Source organism: Pongo abelii, chromosome 18, assembly GCF_028885655.2.
Source record: "Pongo abelii isolate AG06213 chromosome 18, NHGRI_mPonAbe1-v2.0_pri, whole genome shotgun sequence".
In the NCBI taxonomy this organism is placed as follows: Eukaryota; Metazoa; Chordata; class Mammalia; order Primates; family Hominidae; genus Pongo; species Pongo abelii.
This window is the reverse complement of record NC_072003.2, coordinates 15,550,680-15,574,012: the sequence shown is the minus strand read 5'-3', so window position 1 is coordinate 15,574,012 and position 23,333 is coordinate 15,550,680. Positions and strand designations below refer to the sequence as shown.

At 45.9% G+C, this 23,333-nt stretch overlaps 1 protein-coding gene across 2 annotated transcripts in view; it reads right to left on the bottom strand.

Annotated features, from left to right (window-relative positions):
• The window catches only part of CPPED1 (calcineurin like phosphoesterase domain containing 1), a 141,408-nt gene extending 129,659 nt beyond the window's left edge, over positions 1-11,749 (bottom strand). The window contains exon 1 of one of the 2 annotated variants that reach the window (XM_054533030.2): positions 11,560-11,749. In XM_054533030.2, the coding sequence (XP_054389005.1) occupies positions 11,560-11,629 (70 nt within the window). In that variant the 5' untranslated portion in view covers positions 11,630-11,749. 2 annotated transcript variants of the gene reach the window in all.
• Between the last annotated feature and the right edge of the window lie 11,584 nt (positions 11,750-23,333).

Below are 23,333 nucleotides of genomic sequence, written 5' to 3'. Positions count from 1 at the left end.
AAGCCTGAACCGCTGTGCCTGGCCTCTTCCAGTTGTATCTCACTGGTCCTGATGGACCAGTGGCTGTAGTCCCATCAGACCAGGGATGATTTTGACACATAACAATGTCTACAGACATTTTGGGGTATCACACTGGGAAGTGGGTGGTGCTGCTGGAATCCAGTGGATAAAGGTTGGAGATGCTGCTAAACATCTCATAATGCACAGGACAGGAACCCACAACAAAATCCAGCCCACAAACGTCAACAATGCTGGGGGGCTGAAAAACCCTGCTTAAGACATACCACAGGAATCCCCCCAGAGAGACCACTATCTGCTTCTCCAACACACTCCATACTTTCTGATTTGGTTTGGCTGTGTCCCCACCCAAATCTCATCTTGAATTGTAGCTCCCATAATTCCCACATGTCATGGGAAGGACCCGGTGGGAGGTAACTGAATCATGGGGGGTGGTCTTTCCCATGCTGTTCTCATGATAGTGAAAAGTCTCACGAGATCTGATGGTTTTATAAAGGGCAGTTCCCCTGCACACGTTCTCTTGCCTGCCACCATGTAAGATGTCCCTTTGCTCTTCCTTTGTCTTCCACCATGATTGTGAGGCCTCCCCAGCCATGTGAAGTGTGAGGCCATTAAACCTCTTTCCTTTATAAATTACCCAGTCTTGGGTCTGTCTTTATTAGCAGCGTGAGAATGGATTAATACACTTCCCCTCCTCTTTCTGGTATATGCTCTCCATTCTACCAACTCTTCCTGCTGAAATCCCTTCTACGCTTCCCTGCCAGCTCAAATGCTCCCTGCCCTGTAGGCAGATGCAGCTCGGCCTCCTTCACTCATTCAAGCAGGTATGTTCTGTGCATCTGCTCTATGGCACTGGCTGTCAGTGGTTGGACATTCAACAGTGAGCAATGCTGATGGATCCTGTTCCTTAAAACCTTACATGACAGCAGGGGAGATGCACAACAAACAAGCAAATAACTAAGTCAGTTACACAAGTCAATTACACACTTCGCTCTTTACAACTGCAGGGTAATCAGGCTGATTGCAAGACAGAGTGGCCAGTGGGTGGGGCTGTGGGGATGCGCTCCAGGGACGGGGTACTGCAAGTACCCAGACCCTAAGTCACCAGAAGGTTGGAGCGGGAGGCGGGGATAGACCATGCTGACAACTGACTTTGGGCCTCTATCTCCTGAAACCCTTAACTGAGTTCCACTGGAGCTCAGACTGAGGCTTGAGTGCCCAAGTTCAAATCCCATTTCTACCCTTTACCAGCTACGTGACATGATGCAAGTTCCTGAACCTCTCTGGGCCTCAGTCTCCTTATCTGCAAAGTAGGAATAACAGCTCCTACCTCAAAAGGCTTGTTGTGAAGAATTAATGACTTAAAACATGTAAAGCATTTGGACTAGACACAGAGCAAGTGGTCAGAAGTGAGTTACTCGCACCATGACTACCATTCATAGTAATCTCTACCCTTATTTTAGCAGAGACAGACTTTTTAAAGACTCACCTATCTCTTGGTTCCCACAGCACATGGTAGGGCTGAGAAAACATCTGATGAGAGACACATATACATTTCCATGCTTTGGTCTTAACATCTTTTCCTTTATATACTGTGGATATTGCTTTGGTTATAAAGCAGCAAAGATGGGGAGCTTCACAGCCGCCTGGAGGCTTTCTAGCTAAAGAGCAAATGGCAACAAAATGCAATTTTTGCAGTTTCTCACGATAGCAATCTGCATAGTGGATCACAATCTAAATGTCTCCAGCAATACTCTTCAACTGCTCTGGGGACTAATCTTATTTCAGCGGTTTAAAAAAAAAAAAAAAAAAAAAACACCAAAGAGTAGCTAAACAATATTTACCACTTTGGGACTCTTTCTGACTTAACAATCTTAATGTCCCCACTGTGAAGCTGCCAGAATGGTATGCAGCAGATAAGAGTGTCCTTCATTAGTGGCTGTTTAGGGGTTGGGGGTCTTTGGGGGCAGTTTCAGCACAGGGGTGCAGGGTTTCTTCTTGGATTAAGGAAAATGTTCTAAAATTGATTGTGGTGATGGTTGTACACCTCTGTGAATATACTAAAAGCCACTGAATTGTACACATTTACACTGTTAAATCAGAAAGAAGCCCAAAGTGGTAAATATTATTTAATTAACAATTCACGTGGTGAACTGTAGGGTATGCTAACAGTTGTTAAAGGAAAAAAAAAAATAGTGTCCTTCAGGACCCTGTCCCTCCCCCCACCCCCAAAATAATTAACTGTGACAGCAATATCCTCAGAGTCTCCAAATGACTTGGCCTAAGTACAGGTTGCATATCTCTTATCTGAAATGCTTGCGACCAGAAGAGTTTCAGATTCCAGATTTTTTTCATATTTTGGAACATTTGCATATGCAAACTGGTAGTGCATTCCTAATCTGTAAAATCTGAAATCCGAAATGCTTTCGAGCATGACCTTTGATCATCAAGTCAGTGCTCAAACAGTTTCGGTCGGATCTTAGAGCATTTTGCAATAGGGATGCTCAACCTGTACAAAGGTAAATTTACCCAACCTCTCTTTTCTTGGCCTAAATGCATCCAAAAGGCAGTTCTGAGACACACAAAAGCTTCTGAGTCATGGCTTGGCTGCCACAATGACCGTCCTTCCAAAATCTTTATCTGCAACTTTTCAGAGAACTAAGAAAGCAGATGGGCTGGGACTTCGTGGCCAGGCGGCTTTCAGTATCACTGGCTTTGGCCGATGCCATTCAAGACAATGGTTAAAAGGGGAAAAGACATTTCCAGAACCTCTCTCACTTTTCAAGAGCAGAACTCCACTTGGGGTTTGCCTGGTGTTGGTGGATGTTTGCTGTTATTTTTTTCCCCATTTCCCTAACAAGACAGCAGGCAGCTGCTGTCCCAGGCAGCACTCTGGGAAGAATTGGTAGAAGGTGCCTTCTCTGGGCAGAAGCAGCTGCGTAGGCACAAGGCCAGGCTAACAGAAGCCCCAGATGCAAAGAGAAGGTAACCCTTCCTCCGGGCAGATGTGCTCCATGTGAGGGTACCCACCTGGTAGGCAAAACCTCTGCCTCTAGATGCTTTGGAGTAGTGCACACAGTGCACAGCCACCTGGCGTAGTCGTGCAACTTTTTTTTTTTTCTTTTTTTTTTTTGGAGACGGAGTCTCACTCTGTGGCCCAGACTGGAGTATACTGGCATGATCTTGGCTCACTGCAACCTCCGCCTCCCAGGCGCATGCAGTTCTCCTGCCTCAGCCTCCAGAGTAGCTAGGATTACAGGTGCCAGCTACCATGCCCAGCTAATTATTGTATTTTTAGTAAAGATGGGGTTTCACCATGTTGGCCAGGCTGGTCTCGAACTCCTGACCTCAAGTGATCCACTCGCCTCAGCCTCCCAAAGTGTTAGTATTACAGGCGTGAGCCACCGTACCCAGCCAACAACTTCTATTGCTTTGATCAATACCTTGGTCTCAGCTTTGTTTAGTCCGGAGACTCCATGGTACATGAGAGCAGTGGGTTGGACAGATACACACAGGTGATCCAGGTGGAGTGTATTCATTCATACTCATCCATTTACTCAATATTAAATGGTCACTGAGGCCAGGCATGGTGGCTTAGGCCTGTAATCCCAGCACTTCAAGAGGCCGAGGCGGGCAGTTCACTTGAGGTCAGGAGTTCAAGACCAGCCTGGCCAACGTGGTAAAATCCCGTCTCTACCAAAACACAAAAATTAGCCAGGTGCAGCGGCATGCACCTGTAATCCCAGCTACTTGGGAGTCTGAGGCAGGAGAATCACTTGAACCCAGGAAGCAGAGGTTGCAGTGAGCCGAGATCATGCCACTGCACTCCAGCCTGGGCGATAGAGCAAGACTTTGTCTTTAAAACAAAAGCCATTGAATGGCCACTACTGCTAGACACCATCCTAGGTCTGGGCTTCCTGCTCCTCAAGAATTTATAGTGTACAGGTAGAAAAAGACAGCAAAGTCACAAGAAGAAACCTACAACTGGCCAGGCATTGTGGCTCACGCCTATAATCTCAGCACTTTGGGAGGCTGAGGCAAGTGGATTACCTGAGGTCAGGAGTTCCAGACAAGCCTGGGCAACATGGTGAAACCCCATCTCTACTAAAAAATACAAAAATTAGCCAGGTGTGGTTGTGTGCACCTGAAATCCCAGCTACTTGGGAGTCTGAGGCAGGGGAATCACTTGAATCCAGGAGGCAAAGTTGCAGTGAGCCAAGATCATGCCACTGCACTCCACCCTGGGCGACAGAGTGAGACCCTGTCTCAAAAAAAAAAAAAAAAAAAAAATCACAATGAGATACTACTTCACACTGATTTGGATGGTTATAATAAAAAAGACTGGCAATAAGAAATGTTGGCAAGGATATGGAGAAACTGGAACCCATATACACTGCTGGTGGGAATGTAAAATGGCGCATCTGCTTTGGAAAATAGTTTGGTGGTTCCTCAAAATATTAAACATAGTTACCGTATGACTCTGCAATTCCAATCCTAGGTATCTACCCAAAAGATATGAGAACAAATACCCTTAAGAAGATGTGTCTGTGACTGTTCATAGCAGCTTTATTCCCAATAGACAAGAGGTACTCAGATGCGTGAAATGTCCATCAGTGTCAAAAAAAAAAAAAATGTCCAAATGTTTATCAATAGGTGGTCGGATAAACAAAATGGGTTATCCATACAATGGAATATCATTTAGTAAAAAGGAACAAAGTATTGGTTCAAGCTACAAAATGAGTGAGCCTCAGAAACCTTATGCTAACACAAAGAGGCCAGTTACAAAAGACCACAGATTATTCCATTAACATGAAATGTCCAGAAAAGGCACATCTATGGAGGTAAATTAGCAGTTGCCTGTGCTGGGAGTGGCAACATGAAGAGACTTGCAAGTGGGTATAAAACTTCTTTTTTGGGAAGGTAGAGATGTGCTAAAGTTAGATTGTGACTACACCACTCTAAAGTTAATAAAATCCCTTGAGTTGTAAACTTAAAATGCATGTTATGGTATATAAATTATACCTCAAGAAAGTTATTAAAAAATTTAGGCCAGGTGCGGTGGCTCACGCCTGTAATCCCAGCACTTTTGGAGGCTGAGGCAGGAGGATTGCTCGGGGTCCAAGAGTTCAAGACTAACCTGAGTGATGAATGGCGAAACTGTCTCTACAAAAAATACAAAAATTAGCCAGGCGTGGTAGCACCTTCTGTGTTCCTAGCTACTCAGGAGGTGGAGGTGGGAGGATCGAGGATGGCTTGAGCCCAGGAGGGGGAGGCTGCGGTGGGTGGAGATCATGCAACTGCACTCCAGCATAGGTGACAGAGTAAGACCCTGTCTCCAAAAAAAATTTTAAAGCAGGCCAGGCCCAGTGGCTCACACCTGTAATCCTAGCACAGGGATGTCCAGTCTTTTGGCTTTCCTGGGCCACAACAGAAGAACTGTCTTGGGCCACACATGAAATACACTAACATTAATGATAGCTGATGAGCTTAAAAAAAAAAAATCGCAAAAAAATCTCAACTTTTAAGAAAGTTTAGGAATTTGTGCTGGGACACATTCAAAGCCATCCTGGGCCACATGTGGCCAGCAGACCATGGGTTGGACAAGCTTGTCCTAACAGTTTGGGAGGCTGAGGTGGGAGGATAGCTTGAGTTCAGGAGTTCAAGACCAGCCTGGGCAACATAGTAAGACCTTGTCTCTACAAAAAAATACTTAAAAATAGCCAGGCATGGTGGTGCATGCCTGTAGTCTCAGCTACTCAGGAGGCTGAGGTGGGAGGATCACTTAAGCACCACAGGTTGAGGCTGCAATGAGCCATGATCACACCACTGTACTCCAGCCTGGGTGACAGAGCAAGACCACCTCAAAAGAAATAAAATATAATGAATAAATAAATAAATTTTTTAAAATGAGGAAAAACCCTGACATTCAAAAATAAAATTAATTGTGTTTCCTGGAAATGTTATAGTGCAAACTTTTTACATACGTGTGCTGGTCACTCTATCTCTTGACTGATGATTACAACAAAGAGTTGAGAAAGTAATCATAAGCCCTATTTAATCACAGGAACTCTCAAATAAGAGGACCTTCAAATATATCTCAAATAAGAGATAACTAGTTTGGCCTAAACGTATGGCACAATTTAAAGCATTTATTTCATCATCATCATCCTGTCAGAATTTTTAAAACCACAATATGTTCAAATTTGTTCAAACTTGGAAATACCTTTCCAGGTCTACTATTTCTAGAAAAGTTCTTAGGTAAGACCTGCAAGAGACAGAGTGAGTTATTTTTTTACTGAGACTCTATTTATTCTCTGCCAAGGGAGAAGTTTTCCAGAGAGTACAAGGGAAGACTCAGGATTAGCAAATTCCATCAGTTTCTTAGGAATGAAATGTCTGGGAAAATAATCTTTTTAAGAATACCACCCATTAGTCCAGTTCTCTGAAGGGAAAATATCAAACTGGAAAAACAGATTCAGACCTAAAAATAATTAAATACAAGTCACTTTAAAAGCATATTTTATCTTGATATCTCTCCCTTTTAGGATTTCTTCAAAACAGAAGCCATAAACTTCTCAAAAGACAATTACTAGAAGAAAGTAGTCCAAATTAGGATATGTGTCAAGAAAACCTAATTATCAATTTGCCTAATTAAAATGAATATCTGAACATGCCTTAGGAATGTGAGCTTTCTCAGGTGAGACGTGTACAATTTTTTTTAATCAACATCCGTCAACAGAGCCTAGCAGATTATGTTAACAGGGAACGGATGACTGAAACCAAGTGTCACACACACCACTACTGGAAGGAGTTGATGGAAATACTGTTACTCACGTAAATCACTGGTGGGAGGAAATGGGTCTTAAAGCAAAGCGCTCTTTCATTTAACTGGCAGGCTACACTTGGAAAACAAACTGCTCAATGAGCTGATTCTGCAGCAAAGGTGAAGGGTTCAGAGCTGTGATTTTTAGGGACTGTTGCTTGAGTTAATCAAACCCCTTTGATGGTGTGTGTTTTCGCAAGAGAAGAGGAAAAGTCAGCTCCTTTTTTTTTTTTTTTTTTTTTTTTTTGAGATGCAGTCATCACTCTGTCTCCCAGGCTACAGTGCAGCAGGCAATCTTGGCTTACTGCAACCTCCGCCTCTCAGGTTCAAGCGATTCTCCTGCCTCAGCCTCCCGAGTAGCTGGGATTACAGGTGCCTGCCACCACACCTGGCTAATTTTTTTAATTTCAGTGGAGACGGGGTTTCACAATGTTGGCCAGACTGGTCTTAAACTCCTGGCCTCAAGCAATCCACTCGCCTCAGCCTCCCAAAGTACTGGAATTACAGGCGTAAGCCACTGCTCCCAGCCTCGAAAAGCTAGTTCTTTAACTTTCTCAGTCTGCCCAAGGGGCAACTCTACTGGCTTCCAAAGGAGTCTGCAGGGGCCTCTGATGCCTCTAAGGGCACCTCTCCAAGTCGCCAGCGATGCTAAGACAGTCAGGACCCCGGGGAATTGTCAATGAGTGCAATGGAAGCAACAATGGTAGGCTAGGGTTCAGCACCTAGTAATGTGAACCCACAAACCTGGGGTTCTCTGCAGAACACTCTGAGGCTGGGCCTCTCTAGGCCCTCCGTTAAATGACCCATCCTGGGTGTGTCTGTGGGACTGCATGGCTCACAGAGGAGATCAAGTGCTGGCCCCACTTCTAGATTTACTTGGGGCTAAGAAAAGTTCAGAGTCACTCTCTCCTCCTATCAGCAGGGTAGGTATCTTATAGATTTATCGTCAAGTCTCTCTCCAGCATCCCCATTCTTATCCAGGGGAGCTGCTCTCTGATCCTCTGGTCCCAGTGGTGGCCCCCTGGCAGCTGCAATGGCCTAGGAAGCTACTATACCTCAGCACTCCCATCATCTCCACTGGAAGACAACCCGTGCCCAATAGGCACCTCCAGCTACAGCAAATAAACACATTCAAAGTAAACAATGGGGGCCAAGTGCGGTGGCTCATGACTGTAAATCCCAGCACTTTGGGAGGCCGAGGCACCTGAGGTCAGGAGTCCCAGACCAGCCTGGCCAACATGGCGAAACGCTGTCTCTACTAAAAACACAAAAATTAGCGGGCATGGTGGTACATGCCTGTAATCCCAGCTACTCAGGAGGCTGAGGCAGGAGAATCATTTGAACCTGGGAGGTGGAGGTTGTAGTAAGTGGCATCACTGCACTGCAGTCTGGGTGGCAGAGCTAGACGCCATCTCAAAAAAAAAAAAACAAAAACAAAAACAAAAACGTAAACCATGGGGGACTACAGAAATGCAGCCTCCGGACACATCCTTGAGCTCCAGCTTCCAACTGGATTGCATCCCAAGTTGCTCTAAAGTAGAAATGCTTTTGTTGCCATTGCTGCAACCAGACCATTCTTTTCAAAATAAAAATCTGATCATGCATCCTTGCTTCCTCACACATCCAGCTTGAAACCTCTTGATGCTACTAGGATACGACAAAAATCCTTAGTTACCACCACCTCCCTCTCCAGCCTCATCCCACACCACGTCCCAACCTCATCTTTCTGCTCCAGACTCAGAGACTTCCTTCAGCCCTCATCCTTCCCTTTCCCATCCTGCCATGTCCTAGGACTCTCACACTTGCTCGGCCCATGGTCCACAATGGTCTTCCCTCTCTTAGCGGCCCAGTTAACTCACACTCCTCTTTTAGCAATCAGACGAAGCAACACTTCCTCAGGGAAGCCCTGCGTGAATGACCTCAGAGCCCACCAGTAGCCAAGCATTATTTTTTGTGCCCTAGCTTTGTACCTGGATCATTACAAGTCTCTGAGACCATGTAACTTGAACCACTCCCCCGCCCCCAACTTCCTATTCTCCACAATACTGGACAGTGCAATAGGAAAATAACAAATATTTATTTCCTTTCGGTTTTTTGTTTGGTTTTTTTTTTGAGGTGGAGTCTTGCTCTGTTGCCCAGCATAGAGTTCAGTGGCACATTCTCGGCTCACTGCAACTTCTGCTTCCCAGGCTCAGGCAATTCTCCTGCCATAGCCTCCCAAGTAGCTGAGACTACAGGCATGTGCCACCACACCCAGCTAATTTTGTATTTTTAGTAGAGATGGGGTTTCGCCATGTTGGGCATGCTGGTGTCGAACTCCTGACCTCAGGTGATCCACCCGCCTCAGCCTCCCAAAGTGCTGGGATTACAGGTGTGAGCCACCGCGGCCGGCCCACAACAAATATACAGGCGTGAGCCACCACAACCAGCCCACAACAAATATTTCTTGAACTGAAAAAAAAATAATAATACAGCAGAGTAACAGGGAACTCTCATATACTGCTGGTGGGAGTATAAATTGGCGCTACCACTTTGGAAGGCAGTTTGACCACATCTAGTAATGCTGGGGATGATTATACCCTATAACCCAGAACTTAGCTTGTAGGTATATGCCTCAGAGTAACTCTCCCATGTGTCCCCAAAGAGATCTGTACAGAATGTTCATAACAGCACTGTTACCAAGGGCAAAAACCAGAAACAACTAAATGGCTATTGTATAATTCAGGATCCTTACAGGAAATAGCTGGCATTCTCAAATTAGGATGATTTTAAAAAGGGTTTAAAAAGGGATTACTTGGGGTGGGTTGGGTGGACGAAACCTACAAGGGAGTGTGGTAACCCAAGGTTAGAAAAGCAGAACCACTGCCACTCCCACGCCTCAAAGGAGGAAATGGTTACTCAAATCCAGAACTAGAGAGAATGAGGAGAAAAGCTGTCCTGAGAAAAGGAACGACCTTGACCTTCAGGGGTGGGGAAGAAGACAGCCAGGCGAGGCAACCCCACAGAGAGTAAACTGCAAGAATAAATACAGCTGCCTTTTGCTTCTCTCCCTGCTCTGATTTCTTCTCAGGGCTCCCCATTGGCTGAGCCAAAAGGAAAACCAAAAGGCAAGGAGCCCACTGATGTAGCTCACGGAGGGCAACCCCCTGGGGCATGGTGGGGAAGGGAGAAAGGTTTGGAGAGGCAAAGGGAACATATTCACCATATACATCAACAGAATGTATAAGGTATATAATCATCTAATGGAATGTTGCCCCGCAACAAAAGAGCAAAATCTTCATGTTAGACAAAAAAGACAAGTTGCATAAAAATACAGTCATCCCAGGCCGGGCGCGGTGGCTCAGGTCTGTAATCCCAGCACTTTGGGAGGCTGAGGAAGGCGGATCACCTGAGGTTGGGAGTTCGAGACCAGCCTGGCCAACATGGAGAAACCCCGTCTCTACTAAAAATACAAAATTAGCCGGGCGTGGTGGTGCGTGCCTATAGTCCCAGCTACTCCGGAGGCTGAGGTAGGAGAATCGCTTGAACCTGGGAGGCGGAAGTTACAGTGAGCCAAGATCGTGCCACTGCACTCCAGCCTGGGCGATAGAGCAAGACTCCGCCTTAAATGAATAAATAAGGTTTTACCATAGAACTACCGGAGAAACCTACTTTAGATAAGGTAGCAGGTAAAGTCTCTCTGAGGAAGTGAATGAACTTTAAAATGAGGTGTGATGGTTGAGAGAGCCAGGCTCACCAACCCTGCTAAAGAAGCAGAAAACAGCAAGCGCCAAGACCCGCAGCGAAAGAACGGCCTTGGCCCTTTTAAATGCAGTTCAAACAAGGGCAAAAACAAAACCTGTTTCAGAATTGGGCAAGAGAGAGAATGACAACCCTGAAGGAAGTGGACACAAGCCTGATCATGTAGGGCATCTAGGGTGACTTCCCTGGGGGTATAAAGCTGGTGAGAGCCTGGGAGACGATCTGGCTCCAGGCAGCAAAAAGCCACAGAGGGGAATCAACGAACCAGAAACAAACCTCCCTCTTTACTTAGCACCTTGCATGCGTCCAACACCGGGTTACAAAAATACTTTTCACCTGTTTACGCTTCCAACAACCCTATGAGGCAGGTATTATCAAACCCATTTTTACGGCAAAGCAGATAATCTAAATCCAAAATCCAAGCACTTTACTGCGACTCTCGACTGCTCTCCCTCTCTACTACTCTGATGGGGCAATGTTACCATTTCGGTGAATGACTTCTAGTAAATAACTGTAATTATGGAGTACAGAATACATAACGGTGAACAACCTTAATAAAACCGACGCCCTCTAACATGCACCGGGCGCTTATCCAGTAACACCCACAAGTATTCCCGTTTCACAGATGTGGAAGCTGAGGCCAAGATGCTAATGCAGGGCTTGGAAACCAGGTCTCGCTGCAGAGCCCAAGCTGTCATTAACTATGCTTTGCTACCTTCCTCTTACTTCCCTTCTCTGGGGGAAGTTAGGACAAGGCCAGGGAGGCTCCTGGACCAGACCGCTCTCTCGGACTCGCCTCTCAACTGCGCCCAGGGAATCCCTAATTGCAGGCTTTGATGCAGTTATGGCGGCCCCCAAGCCCCGGTGCAGCCCCGGATGGTGTCCGACTGGCGAAGCGCACACCTGAACAGAAGGTTCCCCCGGCGGAAGGTTCCGCAGCCCCAGAGTCCCCTCCCTGGGTGAGGGGCGGGCAGTACCTGCGGGAAATGCGTCCAGGGTCCTGCCCCGGGCTCTGTGGAAAACACCCCCCGCCTCTGCAGCCGACATGGCGAGCGAGTTTCTGGCCTTCACTTAGAACACTGCGTGGGTGGAAGCCGCGCGACTTCACACAGGCCAACAGCTGGATCTGTCCCGCTTCGGGCGACGCCCTTTGCTCTCGGGGCGGGACTGGGGAGGGACGGGGCGGGGCCCGGTGGCTCGCGGCGCCACTAGTGCTGCCTGGGCGGAGCGGAGGCGCCAGCGGTCCCTCTGGGATCGATCTGCGCGCCTGGCGAGTGGAGACTGTCTAGGGCACGCGTGGGCGGGGATAAGGCTTGGGGTCAGTCCTTCCCTAAAGGCAGAGTTACTAGATTTAACAAGTAAAAATGCAGGACTCCCAGTTAAATTGGAATTTCAGATTTTTTTTTTTTAAACAATGACTGACTTGGTATAAATATGTCCTATGCAGTATTTGGGAGCTACTTACGTTAAATTTTTTTTTCATTATCTGAAATTCCAATTAAACTGGGCGTCCTAATTTTTAAAAATTGTTCTCTTTTTGCAGGTTTGAATGGAAGCGTCCTGATTTTTTTGATCTGACAACTCTATCATAAAGTCAGAAGGAGCCACTGGGGTGGCTTACGCCTGTAACCCCAGCTCTTTGGGAGGCCAAGGAGGGAGGATCGCTTGAGTCCAGGTGTTGGAGACCAGCCTGGGCAACACAGCAAGAGAGCTTGCCAATACAAAAAATTAAAAAAAAAAAAAAAAGATGAAAAGGTGGATGTCTTGGAGGACTGTCTCTGCTTGAACTTCCCAGTGGCTGCCACCATCTTTCTGTTATTATCTTTGCTTGCTACGCACCAGGCAGGGCGCTAAGCACTTTACACGCGGCTCACTTTAATCCCCACTACAGCCCTAGGAGGTGGTGCTGTTATTAGCTGCATCCGTCATTTGGGGAAACTGACGCTCAGAGAGATGAATGAACTTGCACAAGGTGACACACATCTAGAGAGGCAGTAAAGCTGCGAGTAACCAAATTAGGATCTTTTCAACTCAAGAGCCATTGTACTGAACTACTTAGCCAGCATTTGTCAAACGTGTTGAAAATACAAATTCCAGAATGGACCTATTGAATCCAAATCTCTATGAAAATGATCTGTGTTTTGTTGTTGTTGTTGTTATTTTGAGACAGGGTCTCACTCTGGTTGCCTAGGCTGGAGTGCAGTGGCACAATCTCTGCAGTCTCGACCTCCTGGGCTCAGGCGATTCTCCCACCTCAGCCTCCTAAGTGGCTGGCACTATTGGCGTGCGCCACCATGCCTGGCTAATACTTTGTATTTTTAGTAGAGACGAGTTTCACTATGTTGCCCAGGCTGATCTGGAACTCCTGAGCTCAAGCAATCCGCCCACCTGGGCCTCCTAGAGTGCTAGGATTACAGGCATGAGCCACTGTGCCTGGCCTGAAAATAATCTGTTTTTAACAAGCACTGCAGGGGAGCTCTTATGATCTTGCAAATTTGGGAAATTCTTTTCTAAACTAGCTGCCTACATCCAAAGCACTGTTTGAGTAGCTAGTATGGCCATAACTACTGTTCTCTAATCCTTGACAAAAGTCACCCATGAATCATAGTGGTTAAGAGTATAAATGCCTATGAGTCCTGGAGTCAGTGGGCTTGGATTAATCCAGGTTCTACCCTCTTACTGGTTGTATGCTCTTGAAAATTGCATAGTTTCTCTATGCCTATCTGTGAAATGGAAACACATTAGTTTCCCTATCTGTGAAATGGAAACAATAGTAGCATCTAGGTCATAGGGTTGTGGAAAGGCTTAAATGAGTTCATGTACCAAAGTGCTTAGAATAATAGTTCTAATAACAAATGGTAGGTACTCACTGAATATTAGCCATTGTTATTATTAATCAATCACTATAACCCTATTCCCTGAACATGGCCTGGCCCAGAGGAAGAGTTCCAAGAAATGTGAAGGAGGCCAGGCGCAATGGTTCACACCTGTAATGCCAGTACTTTGGGAGGCTGAGGTGGGCGGATCATGAGGTCGAGAGATCGAGACCATCCTGGCCAACATGGTGAAACCCCATCTCAACTAAAAATACAAAAATTAGCTGGGTGTGGTGGTGCACACCTGTACTCCCAGCTACTCAGGATACTAAGGCAGGAGAATCGCTTGAACCCGAGAGGCAGAGGTTGCAGTGAGCCGAGACCCTGCCACTGCACTCCAGCCTGAGCAACAGAGTGAGACTGAATCTTAAAAAAAAAAAAAAATGTGAAGGGGAAGCTGGGCACAATGGCTCATGCTTGTAATCCCAGCATTTTGGGAGGTCTAGGCAGGAGGATTGCTTGAGGCCAGGAGTTCAAGACCAGCCTGAGCAACATAGTGACAGCTCATCTCTATTAAAACATTTTTTTTAATTAAAAGAAATGTGAAGGAGAGAATGAATTATGGAAACAGACCCTGCCTCTTATCCACTAGCTTTGCAGTCATACTGGCCATTCAGTTCATTAAACATGCAAATTAATTTCCATCTCTGCATATGCAGTTCTTTCTGCTTAAAATGCCTCTTCCCAGCTGGGCACCATGGCTCATGCCTATAATCCCAGCATTTTGGGAGGCCAAGGCAGGTGGATCACGAGGTCAACAGATCAAGACCATCCTGGCCAACATGGTAAAACCCCGTCTCTACTAAAAATACAAAAATTAGCCAGATGTGGTGGCACGTGCCTGTAATCCCAGCTACTCGGGAGGCTGAGGCAGGAGAATTGCTTGAACCCGGGAGGTGGAGGTTGCAGTGAGCTGAGATTGTGCCACTGCGCTCCAGCCTGGTGAAACAGCAAGACTGTCTCAAAAACAAACAAACAAACAAAAAAGTCTCTTACCCTGCTGAGCTAAAGCCCATTTGAACATGAAGGCCTGCACTTAAATAACAAACACTTCTGTGGAGAGGCCATGCCCTACCCATTTGTACACTTTGCTGATCTAAACAAGGCCTCCCTCATTCTTTGTTAGAGCACTATGTTCTTGTCCCTCGTTGCACTTTGCACAGTTGATAATTATATGTTTTCAGGTGTAATTATTTATTTAATGTTGACTTTCCCGACTCAACTATAAGGTCTATTAAGTCGGTTACCTTTTTAAAAAATTTATTGTTTTGGCCGGGCGCAGTGTCTCAAGCCTGTAATCCCAGCACTTTGGGAGGCCAAGGCAGGCAGATCATTTGAGGTCAGGAGATCGAGACCAGTCTGGCCAACATGGTGAAACCCCATCTCTACTGAAAATATAAAAATTAGGTAGGCATGGGTGCATGCCTGTAATCCCAGCTACTTGGGAGGCTAAGGCAGGAGAATCACTTGAACCTGGGAGGCGGAGGTTGCAGTGGGCCAAGATCGTGCCACTGCACTCTAGCCTGAGTGACGAAGTGAGACTCTGTCTCAAAAAAAAAAAATTATTATTATTTATAAAGATGGTGTCTCACTATGTTACCCAGGCTGGTCTTGAACTCCTGGCCTCAAGTGATCCTCCTGCCTCAGCCTCCCAAAGTGTTAGGATTACAGGCATGAGCCGCCACGCCCAGCTGAGGGCAGTTACCTTGACTGTCTAGCTCACCAAGCAGGATGCCTGAGGCATAGACACTAAATGGTTGTTGCATTAATAAATAAATGGATTATGAATATCTTGACAACATAACCGTATTCCGAACCTCAGCAGCAATTGGGAATAGATCTATAGGCCAATCTGGAGCAACTTCAAAACTGTACCAGTGCATTGGATGATAGCAATAGCTGCAACTGTGAAAGGAAAATAAATATTGAGACCCCAAAATCACTAAGCCAAAGGGAAAAGTCAGGCTGGGAACTACTTAGGGCAAACCTGCCTCCCACTCTATTCCTAAAACAGACAACTACTAAGGCTGGGTGTGGTGGCTTACACCTGTTATCCCAGCACTTTGGGAGGCCAAGGCAGGAGGATCACTTGAGGTCAGGAGTTTGAGACCAGCCTGGCCAACATGGTGAGACCCCCATCTGTACTAAAAATACAAAAATTAGCCAGTTGTAGTGGTGCATGCTTGTAATCCCAGCTACTCAGGAGGCTGAGGCAGGAGAATCGCTTCAAACCAGAAGACAGAGGTTGCAGTGAGCTGAGATCGTGCCACTGCACTCCAGCCTGGGTGACAGAGGGAAACTCTGTATTAAAAAAAAAAAAAAAAAAAAAAAAGAAAGAAAAAAGAAAAAAAAGCTACTAAGATAAAAAAACTATGTACCTCGCTCAGAAGGAATTTCCCTGTGGACAAAGGACAGACAGAACTCGAAGTCATCCCTCTGCTCACTGAGATAAATGCATTTCTGACTGCCTTCTTTGGAAAAGCTAATCAGAAACTGGAAAGAATGCAACCTTTTTTTTTTTTTTCCCGAGGCGGAGTCTTGCTCTGTTGCCCAGGCTGGAGTGTAGTGGCATGATCTCGGCTCACTGCAACCTCTGCCTCCCAGGTTCAAGCGATTCTCCTCTCTCAATCTCCTAGGTAGCTGGGGTTACAGGCGTCTGCCACCACGCCCAGCTAATTTTTGTATTTTTAGTAGAGATGGGGTTTTACCGTGTTGGCTAGGCTGGTCTTGAACTCCTGACCTCAGGTAATCTGCCCACCTCGGTCTCCCAAAGTCCTGGGATTACAGGCATGAGCCACCGTGCCCAGCCACCTTTTGTCTCTTATCTACCTATGACCTGGAAGCCCCCTCCCCACTTCGGGTTGTCTTACCTTTCCAGACGGAACCAATGTACATCTTACATATATTGATAGATGTCTCACGCTTCCCTAGAATGTATAAAACCAAGCTGTGCCCCGACCACCTTGGCATGTGTCATCAGGACCTCCCGAGGCTATGTCATGGGTGCACATCCTTAACTTTGGCAAAGTAAACTTCCTAAATTGTCTGAGAACTGTCTCAGACATTTGGGGTTCACACTTTTTTTTTTCTGAGACAGAGTTTTGCTCTTGTCGCCCAGGCTGGAGTGCAGTGGCATGATCTTGGCTCACTGCAACCTTTGCCTCCCGGGTTCAAGCTATTCTCCTGCCTCAGCCTCCCAAGTAGCTGGGATTACAGGTGCATGCCACCATGCTGGGCAGATTTTGTATTTTTAGTAGAGACAGAGTTTTACCATGTTGGTCAGGCCGGTCTTGAACTCCTGACCTCAAGTGGTCCACCTGCCTCGGCCTCCCAAAGTGCTGGGATTACAGGCGTGAGCCACCATGCCCAGCCTGGTCTTGCTGGAAGTGTTTGAACCAGAGAGACTCCATCTTGAATAGGGGATGGGTAAAATAAGGCTGAGACCTGCTGTGCTGCATTCCCAAGAGGTTACACATTCTAAGTCACAGGATGGACCTTAGGAGGTCGGCACAAGATACAGTCATAAAGACCTTGCTAGGCTGGGTGCGGTGGCTCATGCCTATAATCCCAGCACTTTGGGAGGCCAAGGCGGGCGGATCACCTGAGATCAGGAGTTTGAGACCAGCCTGGCCAACATGGAGAAAACCCATCTCTACCAAAAATATAAAAATTAGCCAGGTGTGGTAGCAGGTGCCTGTAATCCCAGCTACTTGAGAGGCTGAGGCAGGAGAAGCACTTGAACCCGGGAGGTGGAGGTTGCAGTGAGCCGAGATCACGCCACTGCACTCCAGCTTGGGTGACAGAGCAAGACTCCATCTCAAAAAAAAAAAAAAAAAAAAAAAAAAAAAAGACCTTGCTGATAAAACAGGTTACAGTAAAGAAGCCAGCCAAAATGAAGATGGCAATGAGAGCAACCTCTGGACATCCTCTCTGCTCATTATACACTAATTATAATGCATTAGCATGCTAAGAGAGACCCCACGAGCACCATGACAGTTTACAAATGTCATGGCAACATCAGGAAGTTATCCTATATGGTCTAAAAAGGGGAGGAACTCTCAGTTCCAGGAATTCCCCACCTCTTTCCTGGAAAACTCATGAATAATCCACCCGTTGTTTAGCATACAATCAAGAAATAACCATAAAAATGTGCAACCAGCAACCCTCAGGGATGCTCTGCCTATAGAGTAGCCATTCTTTTATTCCTTTACTTTCTTAATAAACTTGCTTTCACTTTACCCTATGGAGTTGCCCTAAATTCTTCCTTGTGTGAGATCGAAGAACCCTTCCTTGGCGTCTGGATAGAGACCCCTTTCCAGTAACAGTCTTATGGCTCCCATCCAGGCACTGACTTGGTGCCAAGATGACAACTTCCCCAAGATTTCATTTCTTTTATTTTTATTTATTTATTTATTTATTTTTTGAGACGGAGTCTAGCTCTGTCGCCCAGGCTGGAGTGCAGTGGTGCGATCTCGGCTCACTGCAAACTCCACCTCCTGGGTTCATGCCATTCTCCTGCCTTAGCCTCCCAAGCAGCTGGGACTATAGGCGTCTGCCACCATGCCCGGCTAATTTTTTGTATTTTTAGCAGAGACGGGGTTTCACCATGTTAGCCAGGATGGTCTTGATCTCCTGACCTCATGATCCGCCTGCCTCGGCCTCCCAAAGTGCTGGGATTAGAGGCGTGAGCCACAGCGCACGGCCTCCCCATGATATCATTTCTGACCTAACCAATCAGCACTCCCAACTCACAGGTCCACTAACCACCAATTTATCCTTAAAAAACCGGATCCCCAAATTCACAAGGAGACTGATTTGAGTAATAAAATTCTGATCTCCGGTACACCCAGCTCTGAAAGAATTAAACTTTCTCTATTGCAATTCCCCTGTCTTGATAAATTGGCTCTGCCCAGGCAGCAGACAAGAAGAACTTGCTGGGCAGTTACATCCTCTGCCCTTTATAATTTTGGCTTTATCTTCACTCTCTACAGAGAAGACTTCCTCCCAATCACTTGGAAGCTCCAGGCTCCTCCTTCATGGGAGCAGAATGGCTACAGCAGTTCTAGACCACATTCTCATGAGACACCACCCAGTGAGGTGAGGAAGGAAGTGTCTTTTATTTCCTCTGAAGCCTCCAGCAAACATCCCCTGCATCACTGCAATGCCAGTTTAAAACCAAAGTCAGAAGGATAGATGGCACATTTAAATTGGCTGCACGCATGAGACCCACCCTAAAGAAGGCATGGTGTCAATTTCACCCTAGTTACATGCCTAAGAATGGAGAGCACGATTCTTTAAAATGAAATCTTGACGCCATTGCCCTGAGAAAGGAAGAACCAATTGTTAAAAAGAGCCAATAGATAATCCATTACATTCTCCATGCAGGAGTGAATGTTGAGGTGGGGGTGGGGGAGTCACAAAGGCCAATGACTACCATCCCTGTTCTCCACCCTTTAAAAAAACTGCCCTTTTTCTTCCCTCCCACTTATTGTAACAGCTATACTTGTAAAAACCCCTAATCTACGCGGTGGTTTACGCCTGTAATCCCAGCACTTTGGGAGGCCAAGGTGAGTGGATCACAAGGTCAAGAGATCAAGACCATCGTGGCCAACATGGTGGAACCCCATCTCTACTAAAAATACAAAACTTATCTGGGCGTGTTGGCACGCGCCTGTAGTCCCAACTACTTGGGAGGATGAGGCAGGAGAATCACTTGAACCTGGGAGGAGAAGGTTGCAGTGAGCCGACATCGTGCCACTGCACTCCAGCCTGGCAACAAAGCGAGATTCTGTCAAAAAAAAAAAAAAAAAAAAGCCCTAATCTAAATGTGCTGTTATTTAGAGTCCCAGATATACGATTAAGAACATCAGCTTCTGTACTGGGCTGTAGAATAGCCTCACTTCTTGAAGCAGGCAGAACAATTTGTCCTAACACTCAAGGACCCTAGGCTGCTGAGCTTTTATAGTTCTTCTGTCCACTTTTTATAGATCTTCTGTCTCCTTGCTCCCAGCCTGTGGGCAGTCACTCCTCGCTTTTTGTTGCATCTGTCTCTTGCAAGTCCTGTCTGTCTCATTCCCTTGTTTCTCATCTGCCCCAGTTTGTGAAGCTGGATGACAAAGCTTGTTAAGACTATGAGCCAGGTTGGTGTATAGATTGGAGCCAGTAGGCTTGGCATAAGAGTGTAAGGCCTCATTTAGAGAGAAGCACTCGGGCCTTGCTTTAATGGGTATTGTCATTCCTCGTTAGGCTGTGTGATGGTTAATTTTATGTGTCAACTTGGCTGGGCCACAATGCTCAGATATTTGGTCAAACATTATTCTGAATGTTGCCGTTGTTAATGGTGGAGGGTGTCCAGGTTCTTGGCATCTTGAACAAAGAATTGGACAAAATGCACAAACAAAGCAAGGAAAGAATGAAGCAACAAAAGCAGAGATTTATTGAAAATGAAAGTACACTCCACGGGGTGGGAGTGGGCCTGAGCGTACGGGCTCAAGAGCCCAGTTACAGAATTTGCTGGGGTTTAAATACCCTTTAGAGGTTTCCACTGACTACTTTGTGTATGCCCTATGTAAATGAAGAGGCTAAAGTGAAGTTACAAAGTTACTTACTTGGCGTACACCCTATGTAAATGAAGAAGACGAAGTCAAGTTACAGAGTCATTTACTAGGTGTATGGTGTATGCCTTATGTAAATGAAGAGGATATTTCCTGTTATAGCTGAAGTGTTTCCATTTGATTTAGTTATAGGAAGTCATTAGATTCCCTGCCTCCAGGCCCTCTTCTCCTGCCTCACCATGGAAATGATTTTTTTTTTGGGGATTTTTTTTTTTTTTTTAGATGGAGTCTCACTCTGTTGCCCAGGCTGGTGTGCAATGTCACGATCTCAGCTCACTGCAACCTCCGCCCTCCAGGTTCAAGTGATTCTTCTGCCTCAGCCTCCCAAGTAGCTGGGATTACAGGTGCTTGCCACCACGCCTGGCTAATTTTTATATTTTTAGTAGAGATGGGGTTTCAACATGTTGGCCAGGCTGGTCTAGAATTCCTGACCTCAGGTGATCCACCCACCTCAGCCTCCCAAAGTGCTGGGATTACAGGAGTGAGCCACTGCACCTGGCCTGGGGGTGTTTACATATTACATTACTACATTTACATTTGGACTTGGAGGGCAACAGATTGCCTTCCATAATGTGGGTGGGCTGCATCCTGTCAGTTGAAGGTCTGGATGAACAAAACACTGACCTTCTCTAAGCAAGAGAAAATTCACCCAGCAGACCCCTTTGGACGTGAACCACAACATCAGCTCTTCCTGGTCACAGCCATCTGGACCACCCTGCAGATTTTGGACTTGCCAGCCTCTCTCTCTAGACAATCTATACACAGTCATGCATCACTTAATGGCAGGAATATGTTCTGAGAAACGTGTCATTAGGTGATTTCATCATTGTTTGAACATCATAGAGTGTGCTTACACAGACTTAGATGATCTTGCCTACTATGCACCTAGGTGGTGTGGTATAGCCTATGGCTCCTAGGCTATACACCTGCACACCATGCTTCTGTGCTTAATACTGTAGGCAGTTGTAACATAATGATAAGTATTTGTGTATCTAAACACATCAAATCATAGAAAAGGTTTCTTCCTTCCTTCCTTTCTTTTCTTTTTTTTTTTTTTTTTTTTTTTTGAGATGGAATCTCCCTCTGTTGCCCAGGCTGGAGTGCAATGGCGCAATCTCGGCTCACTGCAATCTCTGCCTCCCAGCTCCCAGGTTCAAGGGATTCTCCTGCCTCTGCCTCCCAAGTAGCTGAGATTACAGGCATGTGCCACCACGCCTGGCTAATTTTGTATTTTTAGTAGAGACGGGGTTTCACCATGTTGGCCAGGCTGGTTTTGACCTCCTGACCTCAAGTGATCCACCCAACTCGGCTTCCCAAAGTATTGGGATTACAGGCGTGAGCCACTGTGCTGGGCTTTTTCAAGCGATTCTCCTGCCTCAGCCTCCCAAGTGACAAGTCGGCTGGGCATGGTGGTTCACATCTGGGATCCCAGCATTTTGGGAGGCCAAGGGAGATGATCAAGTCAACCCAGGAGTTTGAGACCAGCCTGGGCAACATAGCAAGACCCCATATCTACAAAAAATACAAAAATTAGCTGGGCATGGTGGCACATGCCTGTAGTCCCAGCTACTTGGGAGGCTGAGGGGAGGGCATCACCTGAGCCCAGAAAGTCAAGGTTGCAGTGAGTCGTGATGAGGCCACTGCCCTCCAGCCTGGGTAACAGAGTGAGGCTCTGTCTCAAAAAAAAAAAATATTTTGTGTATCTGAAACACCAATTTAATTGAGCATTCATATTGTATCTGGCACCCCTAGGCTAGTATCTACCATATTGGACAGCACACATATGGAACATTCCCATCGATGCAGAATTTCTATTGGACAGTGCTGATTCAGAACATTCATGAATAACCTGTAGCCAGTGAATCTTTCCTGTTGCTTCTGTTCTGTCCGATGGCCTATCTCTGGCATGTGGGACAGAACAGCCGTCAGTATCCTTACCTTCTCAAATATGGTTCTCAGCCTTGGAAGCAGATAATACTAATTATTCCAACTATTTTTCATCCAGAAACTTGAATTTAACTTACCCACTTAGGCTTTCTTTTCTATCTCCCCTATATTGCTTACCACTCCCTTGTAAATTACTTTCTGGATGATAGTGGAGCTTACTGTTAACTTTTTTCTTCTCCTTTTTTTTTTTTTTTTTTTTTTTAAGACAGAGTTTCGCACTTGTTGCCCACGCTGGATGCAGTGGCACAATCTCAGCTCACTGCAACTTCCGCCTCCCAGGTTCAAGCGATTCTCTTGCGTCAGCATCCCAAGTAGCTAGGATTACAGGCACCCACCACCAGCGTGGCTAATTTTTTGTATTCTTAGTAAAGACAGGGTCTCATCATGTTGGCCAGGCTGCTCTCAAATTCCTGACCTCAGGTAATCCACCTGCCTCGGCCTCCCAAACTGCTGGGATTATAGGCATGAGCCACTGTGCCAGGCCAACTTTCTAATCTTCATTTTTTTCTTCATCTGAATAATGAACCCAGCCTCCTGAAGCATTTAAATATTTTGCAGTTATTCACTTTGGGTTGTGAAATGAACTTTTCTCCCTTTTTCAACAAGAATAAGAATATTCCTTAAAGCTCCACTCCACTGAACTCAATTGTACATTGACTGTACAACTTAAGCTCTTTGCAGAGGTATGAGCTCCCCAAGGCTTATGTATCCATTAGAATACACCAAGTGTCCAGAACAGGATCTCACACATAGGAAGCCCTTAATGAATACAAAACCCTTAATAAAAAGCCCCTAATCAAAGTGGAATTTGCTTCTCGATTAAACTTACTAATATTGAGAATCCTGAGGGCAAATTTCAAATTCCATTTAGTTTCTCCATGAACCTTGGTATTGGATGAGTTCGCAATGAATGACAACAACAGAATTTTACATACTTCAACCCCCACCTCTTGCCTTGATGTTTAATTTGTCACATATTCTTGCAAAGTAACTGTAGTCGGTTCCTGGCCTTCTCAGGATGACATTTTTGTCACTGGGGGCTCAGGGCAAAATTGAAAGCCACCAGTTTTGTTGGAAACCACTGTTGATACGTGCAACCCTTTCTACGTTTTCATTTTCTTTCTCCATCTTCCCCCTGCTGGGCACTGTTTGATTGAAACCAAATCCTGTGTTTGCTAACATCATAACTGTGCTTTGTTTCCTAAGAGAAAGAACACACGTCTGAATCTGTCAGCTCTTACTGGTTTTTATCTTCCCAAAGCACTAGCTTGGTTTTTTATTGAGCATTTAATATTCTGGACTATAAGGTCTGTA